The sequence below is a fragment of the Carcharhinus amblyrhynchos genome, chromosome 10 (assembly GCF_965287045.1).
Source record: "Carcharhinus amblyrhynchos chromosome 10, sCarAmb.v2.hapA, whole genome shotgun sequence".
NCBI classification, from domain to species: Eukaryota; Metazoa; Chordata; class Chondrichthyes; order Carcharhiniformes; family Carcharhinidae; genus Carcharhinus; species Carcharhinus amblyrhynchos.
Window position 1 is genome coordinate 70,766,794 of NC_137333.1, and position 21,996 is coordinate 70,788,789.

Consider the following 21,996-nt stretch of genomic DNA (forward strand, 5'->3'; position numbering starts at 1 on the left):
TTTGTACACACAGTACATGTTTAGAAAAAAAAATGAAATTACACTTTTCAAAAATTTTTAAAGGGACCATTCAAACTAAGACGTACATCACATTCTAGCAAGAGTTCTAAATGCTCTTGGCAGCCTCACAGGATTTGAGAATTCCAGCTGTCATACTTACATTCTAGTCTTGAATTTATTTACACATTTTCCTGTTCTGTAATAGCTGCACACATTTAAAGTGAACTGCAGTTACGTGGTTCACAGGTATATGTTGCAGCCAGGATTGCTTTCTGTTTGATTGCCTCACAAAAATAATATTCAAGGCAATACAAAATTAATTTATTTAAATACTATCACATAGCACTGGGAATTGAAGATAGATGCATAAATCTGCAAGGTTCAAATGTAACTAGTAAAAAAAGTTGTAGAAGTAAATGATAAGTTTAGAAGACATGATGGGGTAGACCTTATCTTCACTACCAGAGCAGACTATCCACCCATTATAGCAAGCTCTTTCAAAAGCTGCCAATAACCTCACCCTATCTCCCCCACACCATCCAACCATACCCCAGCCAATCAATTACCACATAGGCAATGAAGTTGAAAATCTCTCTCTATATTACGGTATCAGGGAATAATGCAACACAGTCAGAGGACATCAATCCTATGCCAGCTCTTTGAAAGTGATACTAAAGTAATCACACCCTCTGCTCTACCACTTCAAGTTTGGGGATGATAGCACAGTAGTTATTTTACTGGACTAGTAATATAGAGGCCTAAACTACTAATCTGGAGATGTGAATTCCAATCTAACATAGCAACTTCTAAACTGATTTCAGTTAAATCAATAAATCTCAAATAAAAAATGTAGTATTAGTAATAGTGATCATGCTACTATCAGACTGTTGCAAAAACCCAACTGATTCACTAATGTCCTTTAGGAAAGGAGACTTGCCATCCTTATCTGATCCAGCTGATGTGTGACTCCCACATCAAATGTGATTAACAGTTAGCTGTCCTGTGAAGTAGCCTAGAAAGCCACTGAGGGAGCTCACCACCTTTCCAGGCCAACAGGGATGGGTAATAAATGTTGACCTTGCCAAAAATGCCCAAATCCCACAGATTAATAAATGAAAATATAAATTGTTATCCAAATCCCTTTTGAACGTTATCAGAGAATCTGCTTCCAGCACCCTTACAGGCGGTTCATTTCAGGCCATAACATAACATTTTTAATTTTTATTGGCAATTTCTATCAATATCATACTAATTAATCAGCAGCCTTAGAGAGTACACAACCATACACTACAGTTTGGATACTGCTACTAAGCAATGAGTTAGCATCTAGATGAATGCATTTCTTTATACTCAATTCTACTTATCTAATCAGATACTATGTCCGATATTTGTTTACAGTTCTGATAAGATCGCATTCATAGAAAGCTGATTGCACAACATTACACACATCTTTTCTCAAAAACATGTTTTGATTTTACAAGTTTCCTCAGAAGTAGTCCTGTTCAGAAGCAGTATCTTCCACAAGGTATGTGGTGCAACGCCATTTACAAGTGCAAGTTCTTTTAACGCAGAAACAGGAGAATCTCCGAGGAAATTCCTGACAAAATATCACACATTTTGGGGGTGATTCTCCCATTCCGCTGTACTAATCTTTAGCACACCGGGCTGGGAGATTCTCACGTCAGCCGATTCACAGGGTTCGCGTATGCGTTCCTGTACCAATAGTGTCTCCCAGCACCGGATTTCCAGTGGCATCAGTTCTGTGCCGGTAATCAGCAGGGAGGCACCAAGACCATTTAAATGGTTATTTAAATATAATTTAAATTCCATTTGCGGGCCCGGGACTGAAGTCTCCTGGCCTGCTAGCATCTCCCCCATCACCAGAGTGGTTTACTCCAGCGGGGATTACAGTAGCTCCCCACTAACGGGGAACTAGCAGCCCAACCCTGCTGAAGTGAAGGGGGGTGCAATTAAGGCCCCCAGAAGGTTGGGCAATGGGGGAGTGCCCCCTGGACATTGACACCTTGACAGAGCCGTCCTGGGCCCCCTGGCATTGCCAAAGGGGCAAGGTGCCAATACTAGGGTCACCTTGGCACTGCCCATCAAGCATGGGGCAGTGCCAAGGGGGCAGGCTGTTGCCACTCTGCAGACAGGATCTGTGGGGGGAGGGAGAGGCCAGTGATTGAGGCAGGCTGGGGGGGTGTTGGCGGGGGGTATCAGCTTGCTGGGGTGGGATGGTCAGGACCACATGAGTGGGGAATTGGGGCAAGGGAGGCTGAAGATCGGGGCAGGCTGAGAGAGGGGGGTTTGGAGCTGGCCTGCAAATGGTCCAGGAAGGGGTGGTGAAAGGGGCCAGCGATGCGGGAGTCACCAGCGGTTGAGCTGACCAGCAATCTGGAGGCCAGAAGTGCAGAGCTACTGCGTACTTGCCGATCTCAGCACTGACAGATCTGCACATGTGCAGTGGCCCACTCAGTGCTAAGCTGCTGGCCTCACCCACTGATTTTTAATGGTATACATGCTAGTGACTTCTGAAGTGCAGAGTGTGGGAGATTCTTCTCTGGACTCCCACTATCCTTGCACGGATGTTGCACCAGTTTCTCAAAGACAAAGACATAGACCATGGCTGGGTTTTCACTCCCAGCTCTGCAAACCCAACACAGGAAAAGCCAGTCAAATTTTTGATCAGGTGACGCTGGAAAGAAGTCAGAGGCTGCCAGGTGTAGTGATGGGCTGGGCAATGTCAGCCTTGGTGCACTGAAACTCTGTTGAGACAATGAAAGTAAACAATAACACAAAAGAACAGCCTTCACCTCTTACAGCCCTCACCCCGACACACTCCCCAACCTATGCTACCTAATGCTCCCCACTACCCTCCATACCAACTTATACCCCTCGACCCACTGTCTATTAATCCTCATACCTTTATGCCAACATATGTCTTTCCATCTACCCATTCACAGCCTCTCATACACTCCATGCCAACCTATGCCCTCATTCACCCCATGACCCTTTACAGCCAACTATAAAAAGTGTCAACTTTCCCCCTTTGTCCATACACCTAGCATGGCAACTTACACAGTATCCACCAAGGGCCAACCAGTACCCATACTGAGATTAACTGAAATTTTTAAGTGTCCTTTGGTGAATTCACTATTTTAAAACAGTCTCACTGATTTAAAAAAATCACTACATTTAAATTCCTTTAATCTTGTATGAAAACAACTATTTGTCTTCATAGTTCCACTTCCACTTTACAAGCACTTGGAGTTGTTTATCCAACTCTGAACTGACAGGCATTCCATTGTGATACTGGAAGGTTATCAAATCAGTTGTGTAGCACTAATCCCATAATGATAGTCCTTGGGTTTATGTTATCAGACAGAGTGAGATACCAAGCACTGATCTTTTTTAATATAGCAAATTGCTTTTTTAAAATTCATCACATTTAAATCCCTTGACAGTTCCAATGAGCTTATGGATTTCTTACATACAGCCACGTCCACTTTTAATAATCCTATGTGCCGACTCGTGCCAACCTACGTTCCCTAAAAGGCACATTATCTCTCTCAAAGTGCACCTTACCAATTCCAAATGGCACTTTTAGTACTTCATCCAAATGATCATTTTTCATGTCACACTCTAAGCAGTGAGCAACAGATCTGTAAATTAGAACCCAATCCCCTTCACCAATTGCAAAATTGTGGCCTGGGATCCACACCAGGACTTCAGGATCCAGACCACCACTGCCATTTTCACAAGACAGAAAGCCTCTCCAACTGCACAAAAAATCCGGCCCATTATTTGATCATTTTGGGCTATGCGGCAACTACATATAATTTAACTGTCAAATTTAATTTCATTATTGTAACCTTTGTGAACATGTTTACGGCAATGCCTGATTTCAAATGTGGCACTGTTGATTATGGTTATAACATTACAATTGGCTATCAGTATATTCAGTTAGTGACGGAGAAAAATAAGTCAGCCTGGGTTTCTGCTCCTTATGTACAATTCAGTAACTGTTGACAGAAAATACAGCTTCCAAATGGAGAAAGGATTAAGCTAGTCTGTGGCACTCTTCTCACTCCCAGCTCTCACACCCCATATTGTACAGTCCGGCAAAACTTACCACTAAGATTGTGAAATGAAAAATGGTCATTTGGGTGAGAAAAAAACTAAGACAATGGTATATAGCCCTTTAAACCACATCCCATCATGATACAAAGACTTCAGATATGGAGGAGAAACATGACAGAAATTTGCAAAGACATGGATGGAATTTTTCAATTTGTTTTCCAAGTGTCGTTTCACCAGGAAAAATAGAGGGAAACCCTCTAGCTGCCTTGCTGGGTTAACCCACTGTCTTGTAAACTTGTAGGAAACAAAATTTAAAGGACGGATCCTCCAATGTTATACTGGTGGGACAGGTTCTGAATGAGGACACTTTCCTGTGCGTCCCCAGCACGGACCTTTCACCTGGTCCCTATTTATCAAGGCCTGGTAACATAGTGGGAAGGCCACTAATGACATTCAGATGTATGGTAACCTTTCATAGCAGGAATCCTATTATATCACTGGCAGGGGGGCATGGACTATCTCAACACAAAATTCCACCAGCATAAATGCCGTTTTGAGACTCACTTTGGGTTCTCTGGCTCCTCTGGCTTTCCCACCCACCAAAAACAGGGTCGAAAAATCTCCCCCTATGGTATACATGTGAGAGACATTTTGTCGCAGATATCTGTAAGTAAACTGATATATAGACAAAATATTGTGCTGAAAATGATAACTATACCTTCCTATGAACAAGTAGATGTCAAATGAGATGAAAAACGTGCTGCAACAAAGAACTATTCCCAATTCTAGCAAACAGTTCTAATGCAATCATTATAGAAACACAACCTGCTAACTTTGTTAGTTACCAAATTCCAAGACCAAATTAACTGCCTAGTACTAAACAATAACTTTCCTGTTAAAATGTCATCCATTTGCTCTGTGAATTGCTAATTAATTCAAGGTACTGTTTATCCCTTTGCTTGAAGTATTTTACGTGGTTTCAATGAATTGTTGAGAGAGGTAAGCTATACATCTGTGAAATTCAAGAGGAAATGTAACATAACATTCATAAAGTTTACACCAGTAAATCTTTCCTGTTTAGTTCAAAGACATGTTCGATCATCACTTTGTCTCATAATTTCTGATGAACAATGATTGAGGTCTTATTCAAAACTAGGTTGCAAATATTTACTTATGCAATCATGTCATAGAAATGACTTGAAAACAACTGACACTCGAGAATTGCATTACTGCATATAAAGTGTCTTCTGTTAGCTAGTTTAAAAAAATGTCTGCCATTAAAAGTTAACTGCAATCTACTGTGCAAAAATTCTCAGTGAATGTAAATCTTGAAAAAGGCAAAAGACGCAGTCCACTAACAATATTAGGAAGACTATCGTTTAGAACATGATGTTCTTCAATGTGCAACATTGACACCTTTGAACATTGCAAAGATAGGGTTTCTTCATTTTCAGATTAACGTTTACAAATTTTTCTGAAGCTGTTCCGTTTTCATTTTAAAAAGTTAACCTGACATCCTGATGCCTTAGAAAGTTTATCCAGTGAAAAGATCTGGCAATGTTTCAGGTACAATCTCTATGCTGATTTAACTAATTTCAGCCAGGGTGCAAGTTCTCTGCTGCGTGCTTAGGGAGGAACAACTAATTAATTTTTTTAGTTTCTAATCATTAATCAGTGATCTCTGCAGGAGGTGCATGCATGTGTAAAAGTTTGATGAAAATATAATTAGGTTCAACTGTGATACTTTCCTTGCAAAAATAGCCTAGCATTGCACATAGTCAAGAGTCAAACATAATTAATTCCCACATACGTAAAGTGACAAAAGGAGATTGAAAGTCATGGAACTTTACTCAGCAAGGAGTTAATAACATCAAGTAAAGGTAAAAAGTAAGGACGAAAGAGAAAAATGTGCCAAGCATGGAACAAAAAGTTAAATTCAGTAAAAAATTTGAAAGGTGACAGAATGAACATTACATTTTCCCAGCTGATAAAGTTAGTAAAATCTTTTGCACACATTAGCCCGTTATATGGATTTCACAGTTCATTTTGAAAGTAATTTTTCTACCATTAATTGTACAAATGAATGTCAACTTTTCTGAACAGAGTATAAATGCCCTTCCCTTTGATTGTGAGTTAAAGATCTCCCCAAGACCTGAGCATACAACCTAGATGCATACTTCTGAGGAACACTGATAGAATGCTGTATTATGAGATGCTGCCTTTCAGGTGAATTATTAAACAGAAGCCGTATCCATCTATTCAGGAGATTCTAAAAATTTCATGGCCTTATTTCAAGAATTGCAGGAGACTTTCTTGGTGTCCTAATCAACATTCTCTCCCCCAAGCAAAAAAATTCAGATCAACTAAGCATCCATTTTATTTTCAGTTTGTGAGATATCACCGTGTATAAGATCAAGTGTAGTATCAACATGCTGTGCTTGGTTGAAGTCATTAGGTTATATTTCAGCTTCATTTGAAGCAATTTTTTGAAAGCAGTATCTCGGCCTTTTGGCTAAGATGCAAATGAGATCAAGCCTTGGAGGCAGAGCAATGCCTACTCCAATGAGCATGGATCATGTAGATCAAGCCCAAGACAAGAGGTGAGAGCCCTGTCTTGTCAGCTTGGATTGGGAATGTCTCAACTTGTTGAGATTCTGAATTGGACTTGATTAGATTGAATTGGAATAAAAACAAAAAAAAATCAGCTGAAATGTGTGCCTATATAGCAAAGGTGACTACACTTCAAAAATAGTTACATAGTTGTGAGTGCTATGGGAATATTCTGAGGCACTATGGGGTAGAATTTTGTCTGCGTCACCTGAGTGTTAATCATCACCTAAACAAGAGTGCCACGAGAAAAATCTGACGGAGAGGGTTTGCTCATCACCAACATAATTTGCCAGATGTTTGTTCCATTCATTTAAATGGAAGAAAAATCTGGGTTATTTTGTTACTGACGTGCAAGCAACACACATTTTTGTCTTCCAGTGCTCCACCCAGGCAATCCTCACACCCACACAATAAAAATGAAAATCTACTCCTTTATAATGCATCTTAATTTTTCTTATGAGTTATTTTATAAGTTTGATGATATATTTCAAATTACGTCAACCACAACAAAACCACTTACATTTACAAAAATTGAATTTTATTTGTTGTTACAAGGTGGTCTCTGTATAACTGAAATACTGATAAGTCTTCTAATTTGAACTAATTCCTGATTAATTTCTGTATATGCACATCTGGGATTATTACAAATCACTGAAAAATCACCCAGATGCCACAAAAGATTAGCTACTTTGATTTTGGTTACTAACAACTTTCAAGCAGCTGTAATGCTGTTGGAATCCCTTCCCAAAAGTTCAAGTTTATATTTGTACTTTTAATACTAAATCTGGAAGTACAGATCTACAGCTGCAGCATCTTAGAAAGTGATATTATCTCAACATTTCTTGGCATCTTATGATACTTCTGCTTTGTACTTGAAATGTGGTGCAAATACAACATTTTTCCCTCTACAGCATCATCACAAAATGGGATTTTCATGCATATGATTTCTCTTGTAATGGAGGAAATGTGGCAGCTAATTTATACACAGCAAGATTGCAACAACAGCAAAGAGCTAATGACCAGATCAGCTATTTCTTGTACCGCTGGTTAAAGGATGAAGGAGAACTTCCCTGTTCTTCCTTGAATAGTGCCATGGGATTGTTTATGTTCACCTGAATGAGTAGGTGGGGCAATGCTATTACATCTCATCTGAAAGACGGATTGGATGGTATGTTGCTACACACTATAATAGTGAAATTAAAGTACTTAATTTAGCTAAGATTAAGCTCATGCATTACGCTACTTGCCTTAGTTATGTAGAATGGAATTTGTTTGGTTTGCAGTAGAAACTGTAGCAGAGAGCATGGGGGGGCGGCATTTTCCCAGCCTGCTGCACTGCAGGAGATCCAAGCAGAAGCCATTTAGTGGGCTTTCCACTAGGCTCCACGACCTCCAAGTCTCTGGGAGCAGGTTTTCCAGTGCCGTCAGCTCCGCGCGCCAGAAATGGAGTGGAGCTGTATAATGTATGTAAATTCTAACTTTAATATACTTTACCTTTGAATAGTGGGCCCTGGATTGAAGTCTCCAGGCCTGCTAGCCTCTTGCACGCCGCCAGGAGTGTTTCACTCCAGTGGGGTTTACAATAGCACTCCATTTGCAGGGATCTGGCAGCCCAACTCCGCTGGAGTTAAGGGGGGGGCAATTGAGGCCCTCCCCAGGAGGTTGGGGGCAAGGGGGATGCTCCCTGGGCATTGCCAGGCTTAGAGTACCAGCCTGGTCTCCAGGTACTGCCCAAGGAGCAAAGCGGCAATGCCCAGGGGGCACCTGGGCACTGCCAACGAGGGAAGCTAATGGGGGTGGGACCTCAGGGTGATCAGTGAGGGTAGGGGTCCCATTGCCACTCTGCAGACGGATCAGTGAGAGAGAGGAAGGCCAGAGATCAGGTGGGGGGTCAGCCTACTGGGGGCCGGCCTACCAGGGCAAAGGGGTGGGGTGGTGATTTGGAGCGGGATTGAGGCAGGCCGAGGGGGTGGGGTTTCGAGGTTAGCCCAGACACGCCTGGGGCCAGCAATGTGGGGTCACGAGGCTGGCCAGTGATTGGGAGGCCAACAGTTCAGGGCTACTGCACATGTGCTGATCTTGGCGCTGACAAATGGACACATGAGCAGTAGGCTGCTTAGCACTATGCTGCCGGTTTCTCCAGCAGGAACAGACCCACAGACTTTTCACGTGAGTGTAGGAGATTTATTTTGAAAGTCTGCTGAAAAAATCAACAGGATTTACTCTAGTTTTTACACCAATTTGACACTTAGAATTCTTTTAGAAGAATCGCTCGTATAGTGAGGAGATTATTGTGTGCTTTGAGATTACAGTAATCATTCAAGGAACAAAACATTTTGGTCTTGGAAATTAATATTTGAAACAAAATAATGAATAGAATGTGAACACATCCCCATTGATTCCAAGTGCAGAGCAGCCATTTCACGCTGGAATGAGCATTAAGTAGCTGCAGACACAACTTCCGTGCCTCACTTAGGAGGAATCCCCGCCTTAGAGAATTGCTGGCCAATCTGATTGGCTGGTAGCGCTCTAGCCCCTGCAGTGACAGCGCTGCTGTGGACAGAAGAAGAAATGCAGAAGGACTTTGGCACCAATGTCTGGGCATAAGAGGCCCAAGTAAATTCAAGGGGGCACAAGGCAGGGTGGGAGGCAGCAAAGGCCAAGGCTAGTGGGAGCGGGGTAAGGGAGTGCAGGGAGGCCCAGGGCCATCAGACCTTAAGTAGGGGAGGGTGGGACAATTTCAGAAGAGTGTTTGATTTACAGTCTTCCCCCACACAAGTTCAATCCTCTTACCAGCCTAAGAATTGAGGCTGGGCAGAAAATAGAGTGTCAGCAATAAATCCAACAAGAAATTAGAAAGAACTTCTTTACTCAGAGAATAGTTAGAAGTGGAACTCAATGCCACAAACAGTAGTTGGATAATGCCCACGTTTAGAGTAATAAGTAGCAAGTAACACTCATGCCACACAAGTGCCAGGCAATTACCATCTCCTGCAAGATCAGGTCAAGAGGTTGGGAGTAACTTCCTCCTGACTCCCCAAAGCCTGTCTGCCATTTAAAGGCACGTCAGGAGTATAATGGAGTATAGTTCACTTGCCTGGATGAGTGCAGTTCCAGCAATACTTAAAGAGGTTGACACTATTCAGGACAAAGCAGCCACTTAATTGGTATTCCACCCACCACCTTAAACATTTATCCCACCACCAGTGATGCACAGTGACAGCAATGTGTACCATCTACAAGATGCACAGCAGTAACTTGCCAAGCTTCCTTCAACAGCACCTTCCAAAACCTCCACCTCTGCCACCTAGAATAACCTTAAGCTTAATGCAGAGCTGGTACATGGGAACACCTGCTAATTTCTATCCAAGTCATACACCTTCTTGACTTGGAAATATATTAGCGTTTTATAATTGTCACGGTGAAAAACCTGAAACTTTCTCCCTAACAACTGTTGGTGTACCTATACCTCATGAAATGCAGCAGTTCAAGAAGACACTCACCAACATCTTTCCAAGGGCAATTAGGGATGGGCAATATAAACTGATCTTGCCAATAACACTCACAACCCATGAAAGAATTTCCCTCTCTTCAGTCCAAAACACAGCTTTTAGATATCCTTACAATGAAACAAGTATAACTTGTGATCATGTGATAGATATTCTTTTGTATTTTGTAATTTAAAGCTTGAGCAGCTTTGTCCAAAGTCCTTTGCACCTTCTGTGCAAATGGTATAGATCCATTTTATATCTAGCCGAGCAAAAATGAGTATACTAAAATAATGTACATAAAAGTTCCTTAAACACCAATGTTTTACATTGGACTCAAAAATAAAATTTAAAATTATATCCAGTAGCACAAAGAAAAATATTTTGCAAAGTACTGTATATATTTTGCTAATATTAGGCAAAATCATCTTTCTCTTCACATTTCAATTAATTAAATACATTTTAAAATTATCTACCTTTAAAGGTTTTTTAAAATTTTAACCCAAGTTGAATAAACATCAAAAACATGTTTTGGAAAGCATGCAAAATAGAGTATGCAAATTGTATCAATTGGGAATAAAAAATAAGATACCAATAAAACTGTGACAGAATCAAGGCTCAACAAACACGTTCAATTTTTAAACATTATCCAATTACAGAACAGACTTAAAATAGCTTTTGATAAATCAGATAATAGAGATACAGGGTTCCAGGGCCACAAATTAAGAAAATTATACGGTCAATGTTAATGCATTTGGAATTCCACGGTAGTGATGTCTAAAATTTTCCTTAGCAAGCAGCAACTAAGAGTAAAAATGTCAAATGAGTACACGAGAGAGACTGCATGATGCTGGATCCACAAGTATGCAGGTTTTGCAATCATACATATGCTCAGGACATACCACAAAGTAATACCAAGAGATGACAGACAATATCCTGCTTGTGAAGTTGTCCAATTGGGAGTTATTTTGCAAATGTACAAAGTAAATACTATGAATCTTTTAAACAGAATTCCAGCCCTCTTGGAACTCTTTATTTGAATCCCTGAAGCTTAGGCAGTAAATGTACTGTATAAAGTGGCGCTGAACCATATGGGCCAGGAAAGTCCCGGATTCACCTCAAACTGATCTGAATTAGCTAATCTCAGCAGAATACTGGCAGGTACCACAGCTAACTTCATCCTTCCCAGATAAGGGGAAAAAGTAACATCAGTGGACTTTTCATTCCTGATTGCCATCCAGTGATAGTTGTAAATGTGTAAAGCTCAAGGGAGGACTGAATGACTCCCACAACTGAACAGTCTGCCAACCTTCACTGTCCAGACTTATATAGAAATTAATTACTTGGGTAAGATTTTGGAAGACACCTAGCAGGCACCCACAGAACAACCATTAGTATTATGGGGGAGGGAAATCAGTGAAGAGAAAAGTCTCTGTTCCAACCACAGTGTTTGGAAATGGGATGTTTGTTAATGAAATCCTCAGGCATGGTCTTCCGGCAGAGGTGCAGTCATGATGTGGAGGCGCCGGCTTTGGACTGGGGTAAACACAGTAAGAAGTCTCACAACACCAAGTAAAAGTCCAACAGGTTTATTTGGTAGCAAAAGCCACTAGCTTTCAGGCTTCTGACCCTTCGTCAGGTGACTTTTACTACCAAATAAACCTGTTGGACTTTAACCTGGTATTGTGAGACTTCTTACAGAGGTGCAGTCATCAATGATCTTCAATTCTAAATATCCAGAGTCACCTCATTTACATGGTAGTAAAAGTGCCCTTTAAACTGTTAACTGCTTAAGTTATCCACCAAAGGAGGTTGGAAAAGCAGCTTTAAATCACTGCATGGTGTGGCTGCGGTGGGTCTGGGGGGAGCACAGAATAACCGTCTTACCTCCAATTCCTGAAAATGCAGTCACAAAAATAATCAGCTTTCCTTGCACGAGGGAACAATTTCTGAGATCTTTCAGGCCAAGATCAAGTCTGCATACCTCCGCTACTTTGATCACTCAGTTGACCTGTATGCTGGGTTATCCGGGTTATATAGCACAAAACAAGCCATCTGAGAAAATTCATGGTGTCAGAATTAATTGCCTCCTAGCCATTCCACCTCAGACATCATGGGCCATATTTGATGTTAACAGAGTTCCACCCACAGGCTCCAACAGAAATTCATATTTTGGGCTGGGATCCAGCTTTTCTGAGTCTTTCTTTCTTTTCACTGCACTCATTAACATTAACTATGAATATGCAGTTGTCCCCAAGGACTTTTTGGGGTCAGTATTTCTTTTATCCAGCAGAAATTAAAATCTTCAAAATAGAAGCATAAACTTATAAAATTGGCATATAGCATAATTATAATATCTGTATGACGTACCTGATCACATCCAGCATTCACCAATTCTTGAAGCATCTGTCTGTTTACTTCAACACTGATAGATGAACCCGACTCATTTGCAAAAGGCATCAGGGAGTTTCTGATTTCTCGGAGAGCTTTCTGATAAGGCCCAAATTTTGGGACTGGTCGCATCTGCTGCTGTCTGGTAGCATCCTTTCCAACTGTGGGTTTCAGGTCCGGCTGGGTTTCATTGTTGCAGCCAACATTTAAAGACTGACCTGAAGGTTTATGAGGTTGTTTCAACCCCTCCCGAATTTCCTGCAGTCTCTGACGGCTGTTTCCAGCATACGAAGTGGCTGGAAATGTCTTTGGCCTCATCACAAAACCAACTTTTGTTTATCATAAATAAGCTGTCTTTGCGTTTCTGGTGCTGCAAAGATTTTCAGAAAGTTAATGTTTAGTTTGCTGTAATCATTGTCGTTTTCTTCCTTATATCCTTGCCTACTTGTGGTCCTTAAATTGTTTCCAACATAAAGTCTACTTTGACTTCGTTGACAGGCATCCTTACCTGAAATGTAGAAGAGCTCACAATAAGATTGTGACAACAACAACTTGCATTTACACAGCACCTTTAATATAATAAAATCTCCAAAGGCACTTCAAAGGAGAGTTATAAATGAAAATTAGATGGAGCCACATGAGGCAATATTAAGACAGATAATCAAAAGCCTGGTCAAAGAGGTAGGATCTAATGTGCATCTTATGAAAAGATAGAGAGATAGAAAGTTTTAGGGAGGGAATTCCAGAGCTTAGGGTCTTGGTTGCTGATGGCATGATCAAAATCAAGGATGCTGAAGACTCTAGAATTGGAGTGCAGATATCTTGGGAGGTTGTGAGGTTAAAGCAGAATATGAAGATAAGGAGCGGTGAGATCATAGAGGAATATGAAATGATGAGAATTTCAGAATCAAGTCACTGCTTGATTGGGAGTCAATATAGGAATTTGGTGCAGATAAGGACACAGCAACAGAATCTTGGATGACCTCCATTTTACGAAGGGTAGAATGTGGGAGACCAGCCTGGAGTTAAAAATAAAGTTTATTTGTTAGTCACAAATAGGATTACATTCACACTGTAATGAAGTTACTGTGAAAATCCCCTAGTCACCACATTCCGGCGCTATTTGGGTACACTGAGGGAGAATTTACGTGGCCAATTCACGTAACCTGCACATCTTTGGACTGTGGGAGGAAACCGGAGCACCCAGAGGAAATCCACGCAGACAAGGGGAGAATGTGCCCAACTCCACACAGACAGTGACCCAAACCAGGAATCAAACCTGGGTTCTTGGTGCTGTGACGCAGCAGTGCTAACCACTGTGCCTTTGTGCTGCCCTGCAGCAGTATGTTGGAATAATCAAGACTAGAGTCTAACAAAGACATGAATGGGGATTTCAGCAACCAATGAGTGAGGAAGGGGCAAAGTCAGGTGATGACAGAGAGGTGGAAATAAATGGTCTTAGTAATGGCACAGACATGTGATTATGAGCTCAACTTGCAATCAAATAAGACACCAAGGTTGTGAATGATGGTGTTTAGTCTCACCACAGTTAGGGTAGCTACAGAATGGATTGCTGACTGAAGACAATGGTTTCAGTCTTCCCAATATTTAATTGGAGGATGCTTCTGCTTCTCCAGTACTGGATGTCAGATAAGCAGTCTGGTAACTTACCAACAGTGATGGAGCTGAGAGAGGCAATGGTGAGATAAAACTGAGTGTCAGCAGCGTACATGTGCAAACTAACACTGTCCTTTTGGATGATTTTGCCAAAGGGACAACACATAGATGGGATATAGAAGGCCAAGGATAGATTCTTAGGGATTTCCAGAAGTAACAGTGCAAGAATGTGAAAAGAAACAATTGCAAGTATTCTGGATACGATTGGAAAGATAAAAATAGAACCAGGCATGTGCAATCCCACCCAACTAGATGATGCAGAGATATTGAAGGAGGATGGTGTCGTTAACCATGACAATAACTGCAGACAGGTCAAGAAAGATAATGAGAGAGAGTTTCACAGTTACACAGGATGTTCTTTTATGATAACAGAAAAATTAAATGTGAAATTGCTGACTGAATAGTCATAATCACTTTATTTCCTCCCATTGTGTTGCTTACTTACAAGTATACAGTAAAACACAAAGTTGAAAATTCTGATATTCCAGGAATATTTTGAAATGTTGTATATTTTGACATATTTATATAAATCTATTTCAGAACGTTCCCAATTTTCACAGTGAAAAATGTGCATTTTTGAAAGCACTCTCTTAAAAATGCTGACTCTTGTTGGGACACTGCACATTTGTAAGCAGAGCTGGATAGCTCCCTTGTGGGCATTCTTTACATATGGGCCAAGGCACCAAAGTAAGCCATGTAACAATTGAGGATTTCACAGTCAAGCTTCACCCTATTTTCACCAAGTGACTGTATAGGTATAATCTGCAGCATCAGACACTGGGTATCAATCAGAAAGCAAAAATTCCATCTGGTGTTTTCTTCTTCCTAGCCAGGCCCCTATATTGCCCCATATCTGAGGAAACGAAATGCTATTCAAAAGCGGTATTTCACACTTGCATATTTTGTGGTTGAACTCTAGCCTTTTCTGACATCATAGCCAATTTGTTTTGTTTTAGGGTTAGCTTAGTCTATTAACAGCACTTTGAGTCAAGCCCCATTACGAACTTATATCTTGTCTGACCCTTCCTGCATTATACTCTCCTAAAGGCTGTAAAGCAGTTTCAAACACTGTGAAAGGCTCTATTAAGATGCTAGTCCTATAGTCTGCTGTCCACCTCTACCTTGCACTGTCTCCTACCATTTGTGAACTTACTCATATCTTAATCTACAGGTTAAGGACAAATGAGGGGCTTCAGCTAGGATAGTACTTAATTCATCCTTGAATTCATCAATGGGGCACTAGTCAACTTCCTGCCTACTATAAGCAGCAAAAGGTAGAGTGAAGTACAGTAACTTCCCGTGAATAATATTTTTAAAATAAAATTTTAAATGAAAAAATAATTATGTATTTTCTAATACTTAATCATTTGACTTAAAAAGCCAACATAGAGTCATAGACCACACTGCAAGCACTTATACTCTGCATCGAGATCCCTAGACTTCAAAAACACTAAGTTAGATTGGTTTGATATGTAGAGTGAAATATATCTATACATTCCATTCCCAACATTTTGTTGTCATTCCAATGACCATAGGATCTGTGGAAAGTCTTCAGGTTTCTATCTGACTGGGGTCATGCATGTACTGAGCACTAATTTGATACCCTGCATTTATTTCTATTGTTTCTATTGTTTGATTTACTAACAAGTTATTTTAGTTAATGTATATTAACAAAATAATTATTTTTGTAACTAAAGCAATATTTTCTTTGGGGTAACGAAAATTCTCTTTTTGGAATTAAGGCAGGAGTCCTGAAGAACATGTCATTATTTGCAAGGGAAGGAAATCTAGCTTTCCTACTATTTAATAACTGCCTGATATGCAGTTATGTGAATGGCAAACAGGGATGAGAGATACTTGTTCCAAGCAAGAGTGGACAATTTCAGTTATTTCCTTCCTCAAAAGTGGCCACACCACAAAAGAATAAAACTCACCATAATCAAAAGTGCCAGATTTTACTATCAGGAAATGCAAGATTTTGAACTTTTGCCCTCTGGATTGCAGCGTGAACTAACAGCTTATCAAAAGGAACCTTACAAATTATAATTACAGAAAGATTTCACACAAAAAATAATCAACAAATACTATACCCAGGCAAATATTATACTGGGGAGGGAAAAAGAATTATAGCTTAATGTTTTAGTCAGTAGTTGTCAATTATCTTATGTGAAGGTAAAAAACGTCATGAGGACCATTCAATAGAATGCTGCATTCAAGTACACAAAACAATCAGTTTTTTCATTTTTTTGGTCAGTAGCTGTGTAGCTAAATACAAAATTTAAAACAACTGCCAGCTTATTTGGTTAATATTTGATTATTGAAAATGGAACAGTATTTATATTTTGATATTTTCATTTCACGACAGGCACTGTGTAGAAAAAATGTAAGCTGTGCATTTTATTACAAGCTTAGACAAGTTATAACAATATTCCTTTCATTTATTTTGCCTTAACCCTGAACGGAACTATTTAGTATAGTAGTGTCAATCAAGGGGGTGATAACTTGCAAAGACTTGAACAGGAAAACAAAACAATTTGTTGTACTTACAAAATAATCAAAAGTATTTACATTTCACAAGGTAACAACTGCCATCTGCCTGCTAATTATTTTCAGACACTGGTATACATTTTGATGTAGAACTTGATTATAGTGTGTAACAATTTTTTTCATGGAGCTACAATATCTCTTAACATAAACATGCTCTAATCACAAACAAATCAAAGAGCTACAAAATATTTTTAAAACATGCAATTTTGGGAATAATTGAAATATTTAATAAATGTCACATTTATAGTCACTTTTAATTGTCTCTATCAAAATTCAAGTTATATTGACAAAATTGCCTTAACCTTATTTTTAATTGCATACATACTACATGAAATAATCTTTCTCCTGAAAGACAAGTGTAATTTAAACAAATACAAACATACATAATAAGGCATTGATGAATAACTGTGTTACATTTTCCTCCATTTTTCCCATAACTTTCTTAATAGGGTTCTCCTTACACTATGTATGTAGTGTTGTAACAATCATAAGAACATAAGAACATAAGAAATAGGAGCAGGAGTAGGCCATCTAGCCCCTCGAGCCTGCCCCGCCATTCAATAAGATCATGGCTGATCTGTCGTGGCTCAGTTCCACATTCCCGCCCTCTCCCCATAACCCTTAATCCCCTCTCTTATCAAAAACCCATCAACCCGCGTCTTAAAAATATTTAGCGAGGTAACCTCCACCACTTCAACGGGCAGAGAATTCCAGAGATTCACCACCCTTTGATAGGATAGGCAAACACAAAAATTTTGCATCTGAATCATCAAACAATGAGCAGGAAATACTGATGCCGTCTTAACTGTTAGAAGAGTATTGGCCACCCATACGAAAATATTGCAAGAATGGTGCAAAGCAAAACTGAAATACAGCTACTGACATAGACTTGCTAATAAGTTAACAAAAAGAAAAATACACAAAACTTTCCAGGTCCATTTCTCAGAAGCTTTATATGACAGTAGTTAGCCCACCAGAAATTTGACGAACTTGTGGGCTCCAGGATTTGCAGACCCAAGTCTGAAAACCTATAATCCATAGGAATCTAGTTACTAAATAGAAATAACTAATTAAATCTACATGGATTGTAATTATTAATTAGATTATCAAATCAAGTAACTCAAGCATTTAAAACCAAATCAAACAATTTTTTATATCGTGTTAGATGTAAACAATGAAAACCATACCAGCTGACATCTTAACTGAGTAAACAACACTATTATACTATTGTGGATGTTAGTATTACATTTAATACATAGAATGACAATCAAAACTCTCATGTATGTTTTGTGTAATCATTGCTTTCTGTCAGAGCAATGTACAAAGAGGTTATAAACGGCCATAGTCTTAACCTACTGTATGTATAGCTTAAGTTCCCTGTGATGTGCTGAACAACTCTAAATTAAACCACTATCTTAAAAAAAATTAAAAATGACTATTAACTAACCATATACAGCATCAGCCTAGTAAACCTCCTCTGCACTCCCTCCAGGGCCAAAATATCCTTGCGCAGGTGCGGCGCCCAAAACTGCACACAGTACTCCAGCTGCGGCCTCACCAATGCCCTATACAGCTGCAGCAAGACCTCCCTACTTTTATATTCAATCCCCCTCGCTATGAAGGCCAGCATCCCATTCGCCTTCCTGACCACCTGCTGCACCTGCAAGCTGGGTTTTTGCGACAGAGACTCTTCCCGCTCAAAAAAGACAGTAGGACTAGGGGGCACAGCCTCAAGATAAAGGGGAGGCGGTTTAGAACGGAGTTGAGGAGGAACTTCTTCACTCAAAGGGTGGTGAATCTCTGGAATTCTCTGCCCGTTGAAGTGGTGGAGGCTGCCTCGCTAAATATTTTTAAGAAGCGGGTTGATGGGTTTTTGATAAGAGAAGGGATTGAGGGTTATGGGGAGAGGGCGGGAAAGTGGAACTGAGCCACGACAGATCAGCTATGATCTTATTGAATGGCGGGGCAGGCTCGAAGGGCTAGATGGCCTACTCCTGCTCCTATTTCTTATGTTCTTATATACAACTTCCTGGGGAATACCATTGACCTGAAACTGAACTGGACTGGCCAATTAAATACTATAGCTACAAGAGCAGGTCAGAGGCTCAGAATCCTGCGGTGAATAACTCACCCCCTGCTCTCCACCCTGTCCAACTCAAAGCCTGTCCACACATAAGGCGTGTGATGGGATACTCCCCACTTGCCTGGATAAGTGCAGGCTCCAACAACACTCAAGAAGCTCAACACCTTTGAGGACAAAGAAGACTGCTTGATTGACACACCTTTCACAAACTTTCACTCCCTCCACCATCAACAACAGTGGCAGTTGTGAGTACCATCTACAAGAACGACAGTACCTTCTACTACCAACTATTACCATCTAGGAGGGCAAGGACAGCATACAAATGGGAACATCACCACCTGGGAAGTTTTCATTCAAGTCACTCATCATGGTGACTTGTAAATATATTGTCACTTCGTCACTGTTGCTGGGCCAAAATCCTGAATTCCCTTTCTAAAAGCACTGTGGGTGTACCTATGCCATGGGTGCTGCAATAGTTCAAGAATGCAACTCACCACCACCTTAAGGACAATTAGGGATGGGCAATAAATAGTGGCCTTTCCAGCAACATCCACATTCCGCAAATGTTAAAAATTTGAAATGTTATAAAACGACTATATGAAGATTGCCTGTCAAATAATTGTAATTAATTTAATGTGTAAACCAAGTTGTTTATGTAAGTTGTTCTGCGTTGTAAATGTGTGAGAAATGTCCACCAATATTCAGAGGGAAAAACGGAAACAAACAGGGAGTGGGGTTACCCTGCAGTTGAAATGTACGCAGTTAATAAAATAGCATGCGAATTTTCCTAGGTACAAAGTGATCGCGATCAACAGTGTTCCTTTGTGATTTTTCAAGACAACAGGAAGACACACCAATCAAAATGGCATTCAGTTAAATTCTGCTTTATCTTGGGTGTATGGGGAAAAGTCAAGCTGTTTTTTAAAATGTCAACCAAAACATCGGCTCGCAGAAATATACATAATTTTGGATCACAAAGTGTTTGTTGCGACGAAAAGCAGCAATTATACAATGTATACATTCAACGTTTTGACCGTCCTTTATCAAACGCAGCACTGACATCTACGCGGCTATTAGTTGCGGTATTTAAGCAGCATGAGATACTAAAATTAACAAAAAGGGTTGAAAAAGAATCGATCATTTTCAAAGTAACTTTTCCAACAATATTCGACCCAAATCCACCCAACGGCCCGTTTCTTAAGAGGAACACCAAAAAAAGTTCGAGAGCTGGGATTTTAAAAGATTTCAACGGGGAAATGTACAGAACCTGATGTTGGTTTGTTAAAAGAGGGAGAGAGAGAGACCCAGCAGGGCAATTTAAAGCCCATTAAAGTTTTGTACAGCCCAGTACAGAGCCAACCCAGCCGCCAGAATTTACCGATGACAGACTGCCGAAAGCATGCAGCTTCCAGCAGCGCTGGCTGCTTTGCGGGCCCTGAATCAGCAGACATTTACCCGCAAAGCTGTCACCGTCGAGTCTTTCGGCCGCCCCCTCTCCTCCGCTCCCCTCCTCCCCTCACCGAAACGGGGGGCGGGGGGGAATAATAATTTTTAAAAAAACAAGTTTTCAGAGACGGTTACCGTGTGATTTTTTTTCAGATCAAACTCCCTCACCCCTCAAATCGGATCGATCCATCCTCCAAAACTGATCAGAGGGCCCCTCCACACACACATACACACCCTCCCCAAGAACCTTCCTGGAAAGTCCATCACGTCGCCAAGGAATTTTTTAAATTTTGTTTTAAAGAGATTAAACTTTACTTCAAGTTAGTGGAGAGAAACGTATTTTTTAAAAAAAGAAATCAGTTGACAGCGCGAGATGGGTTTAAATAAATACGTTACCGCTGCCATCGAGGAAATTCCCCCTTTCTCTCTCTCTCGTTAACTGCACCTTAAAAACACACACACTCACACACACACAAACTTCTGCTGAGAAATCTGCCCCCGGATTAATGGAGTGGACGACGGCAGTCTCTCTCTCTCTCTCTGAGTTATGCGGGTCCGAGCCAATAGAAGGCAGCTCCAGCCCACAAACCACATTCCACAACCGGGAGAAAATATCTTTCAATCTGCCCAGCGTCCCAAATAACGTGTTTAAAACAAATGGGTTCCCCCTCGTTCACCCAGCAGTCAGTCATCAGTGTCACTGCATTAAGGCCCATCATGATTTTCACAGTAGCTTCATTGCAGTGTTAAATGTAAGCCTGCTTGTCACACCAATAAATAAACTTTCCTGCTCAATAACTTGCATCAATTGTTAGCAGGCTGGCCATCACAGTAATATTCCAGGAAGCTACACACACACACACGCACACAATGGCTCCTCTCGCTACATGGTTCCAGTTTTCAACAGAATCATTGCAAAAAATATCTAGGACAAAAAACTTCATGTATAATCTATAGCTACGTTAAATAAAGCAATGCAGTTTAACTATTGAAAAATGTGATGAGTCTCTGTAAGTTTTTTTCCTTACTTGGCAGTTTAATTGAGTTGGTTTGTGCCGCTCCTGCCCTGAAGTTATTTGATTTCTTTTCCAGTGTTGTGTTCAGGGGTTTTAATTACAGCCTCTTGATCAGACTCTATTTTCTCCTCACTGCTTCCCCCACGCCTCAGAATGTGGGCGGGGTTTCTGAGGCTGCTGATGGACAGCCGCGCGCCACATTGTTTTCATTCCATTCGGATCACGTGGCCGCGCTCATTCCTTCCCCACCGCCCCCCCTCCCCAGAGAAAAGGCGTCGCTGCGCTGGCATTCCAGCAGGGGGCGGGGCCAGGGCCAGAAGGGAAAGAGGTGGGGCCGGGAGAGAGTGGGCGGGGCCGGATGTGTGAGGGCAGGGCCAGGGAGCAAGAGTAGGAGAGGTTCGGTCTGTGCCCAGTTGGGCACTAAACACTTTCCTCTCCCCTGGGTGAAGTTGCATATAGTAAGAAGTCTAACAACACCAAGTTAAAGTCCAACAGGTTTATTTGTAGCAAACGCCACTAGTTTTTACAACTGGTTGTTCCTTCGTCAGGTGAATGGGAGTTATGATCACAAACAGGGTATATAAAGACACAAACCTGGTGTTGTGAGACGTCTTATTACGTTTAATCCAGTCCAATGCCAGCATCTCCGTAAGTTGCA

The 21,996-nt window shown here is 40.8% G+C and overlaps 1 protein-coding gene across 7 annotated transcripts in view; it reads right to left on the reverse strand.

The window, feature by feature from the left end:
• The window catches only part of lats2 (large tumor suppressor kinase 2), an 88,714-nt gene extending 67,253 nt beyond the window's left edge, over positions 1-21,461 (reverse strand). For 2 of the 7 annotated variants that reach the window (XM_080197328.1, XM_080197322.1), the window contains exons 1-2: positions 21,351-21,461; positions 12,549-13,077 (exon numbers count right to left, since the gene is read on the reverse strand). In XM_080197328.1, coding sequence (XP_080053454.1) covers positions 12,549-12,887 — 339 coding nt within the window. In that variant the 5' untranslated portion in view covers positions 12,888-13,077; positions 21,351-21,461. Of the gene's footprint in view, positions 1-12,548; positions 13,078-17,767; positions 17,846-20,331; positions 20,370-20,718; positions 20,840-21,350 lie in introns of those variants that run through there. The other 5 variants (XM_080197325.1, XM_080197324.1, XM_080197327.1 and 2 more) reach the window with 5 other exon arrangements.
• Positions 21,462-21,996: the final 535 nt, after the last annotated feature.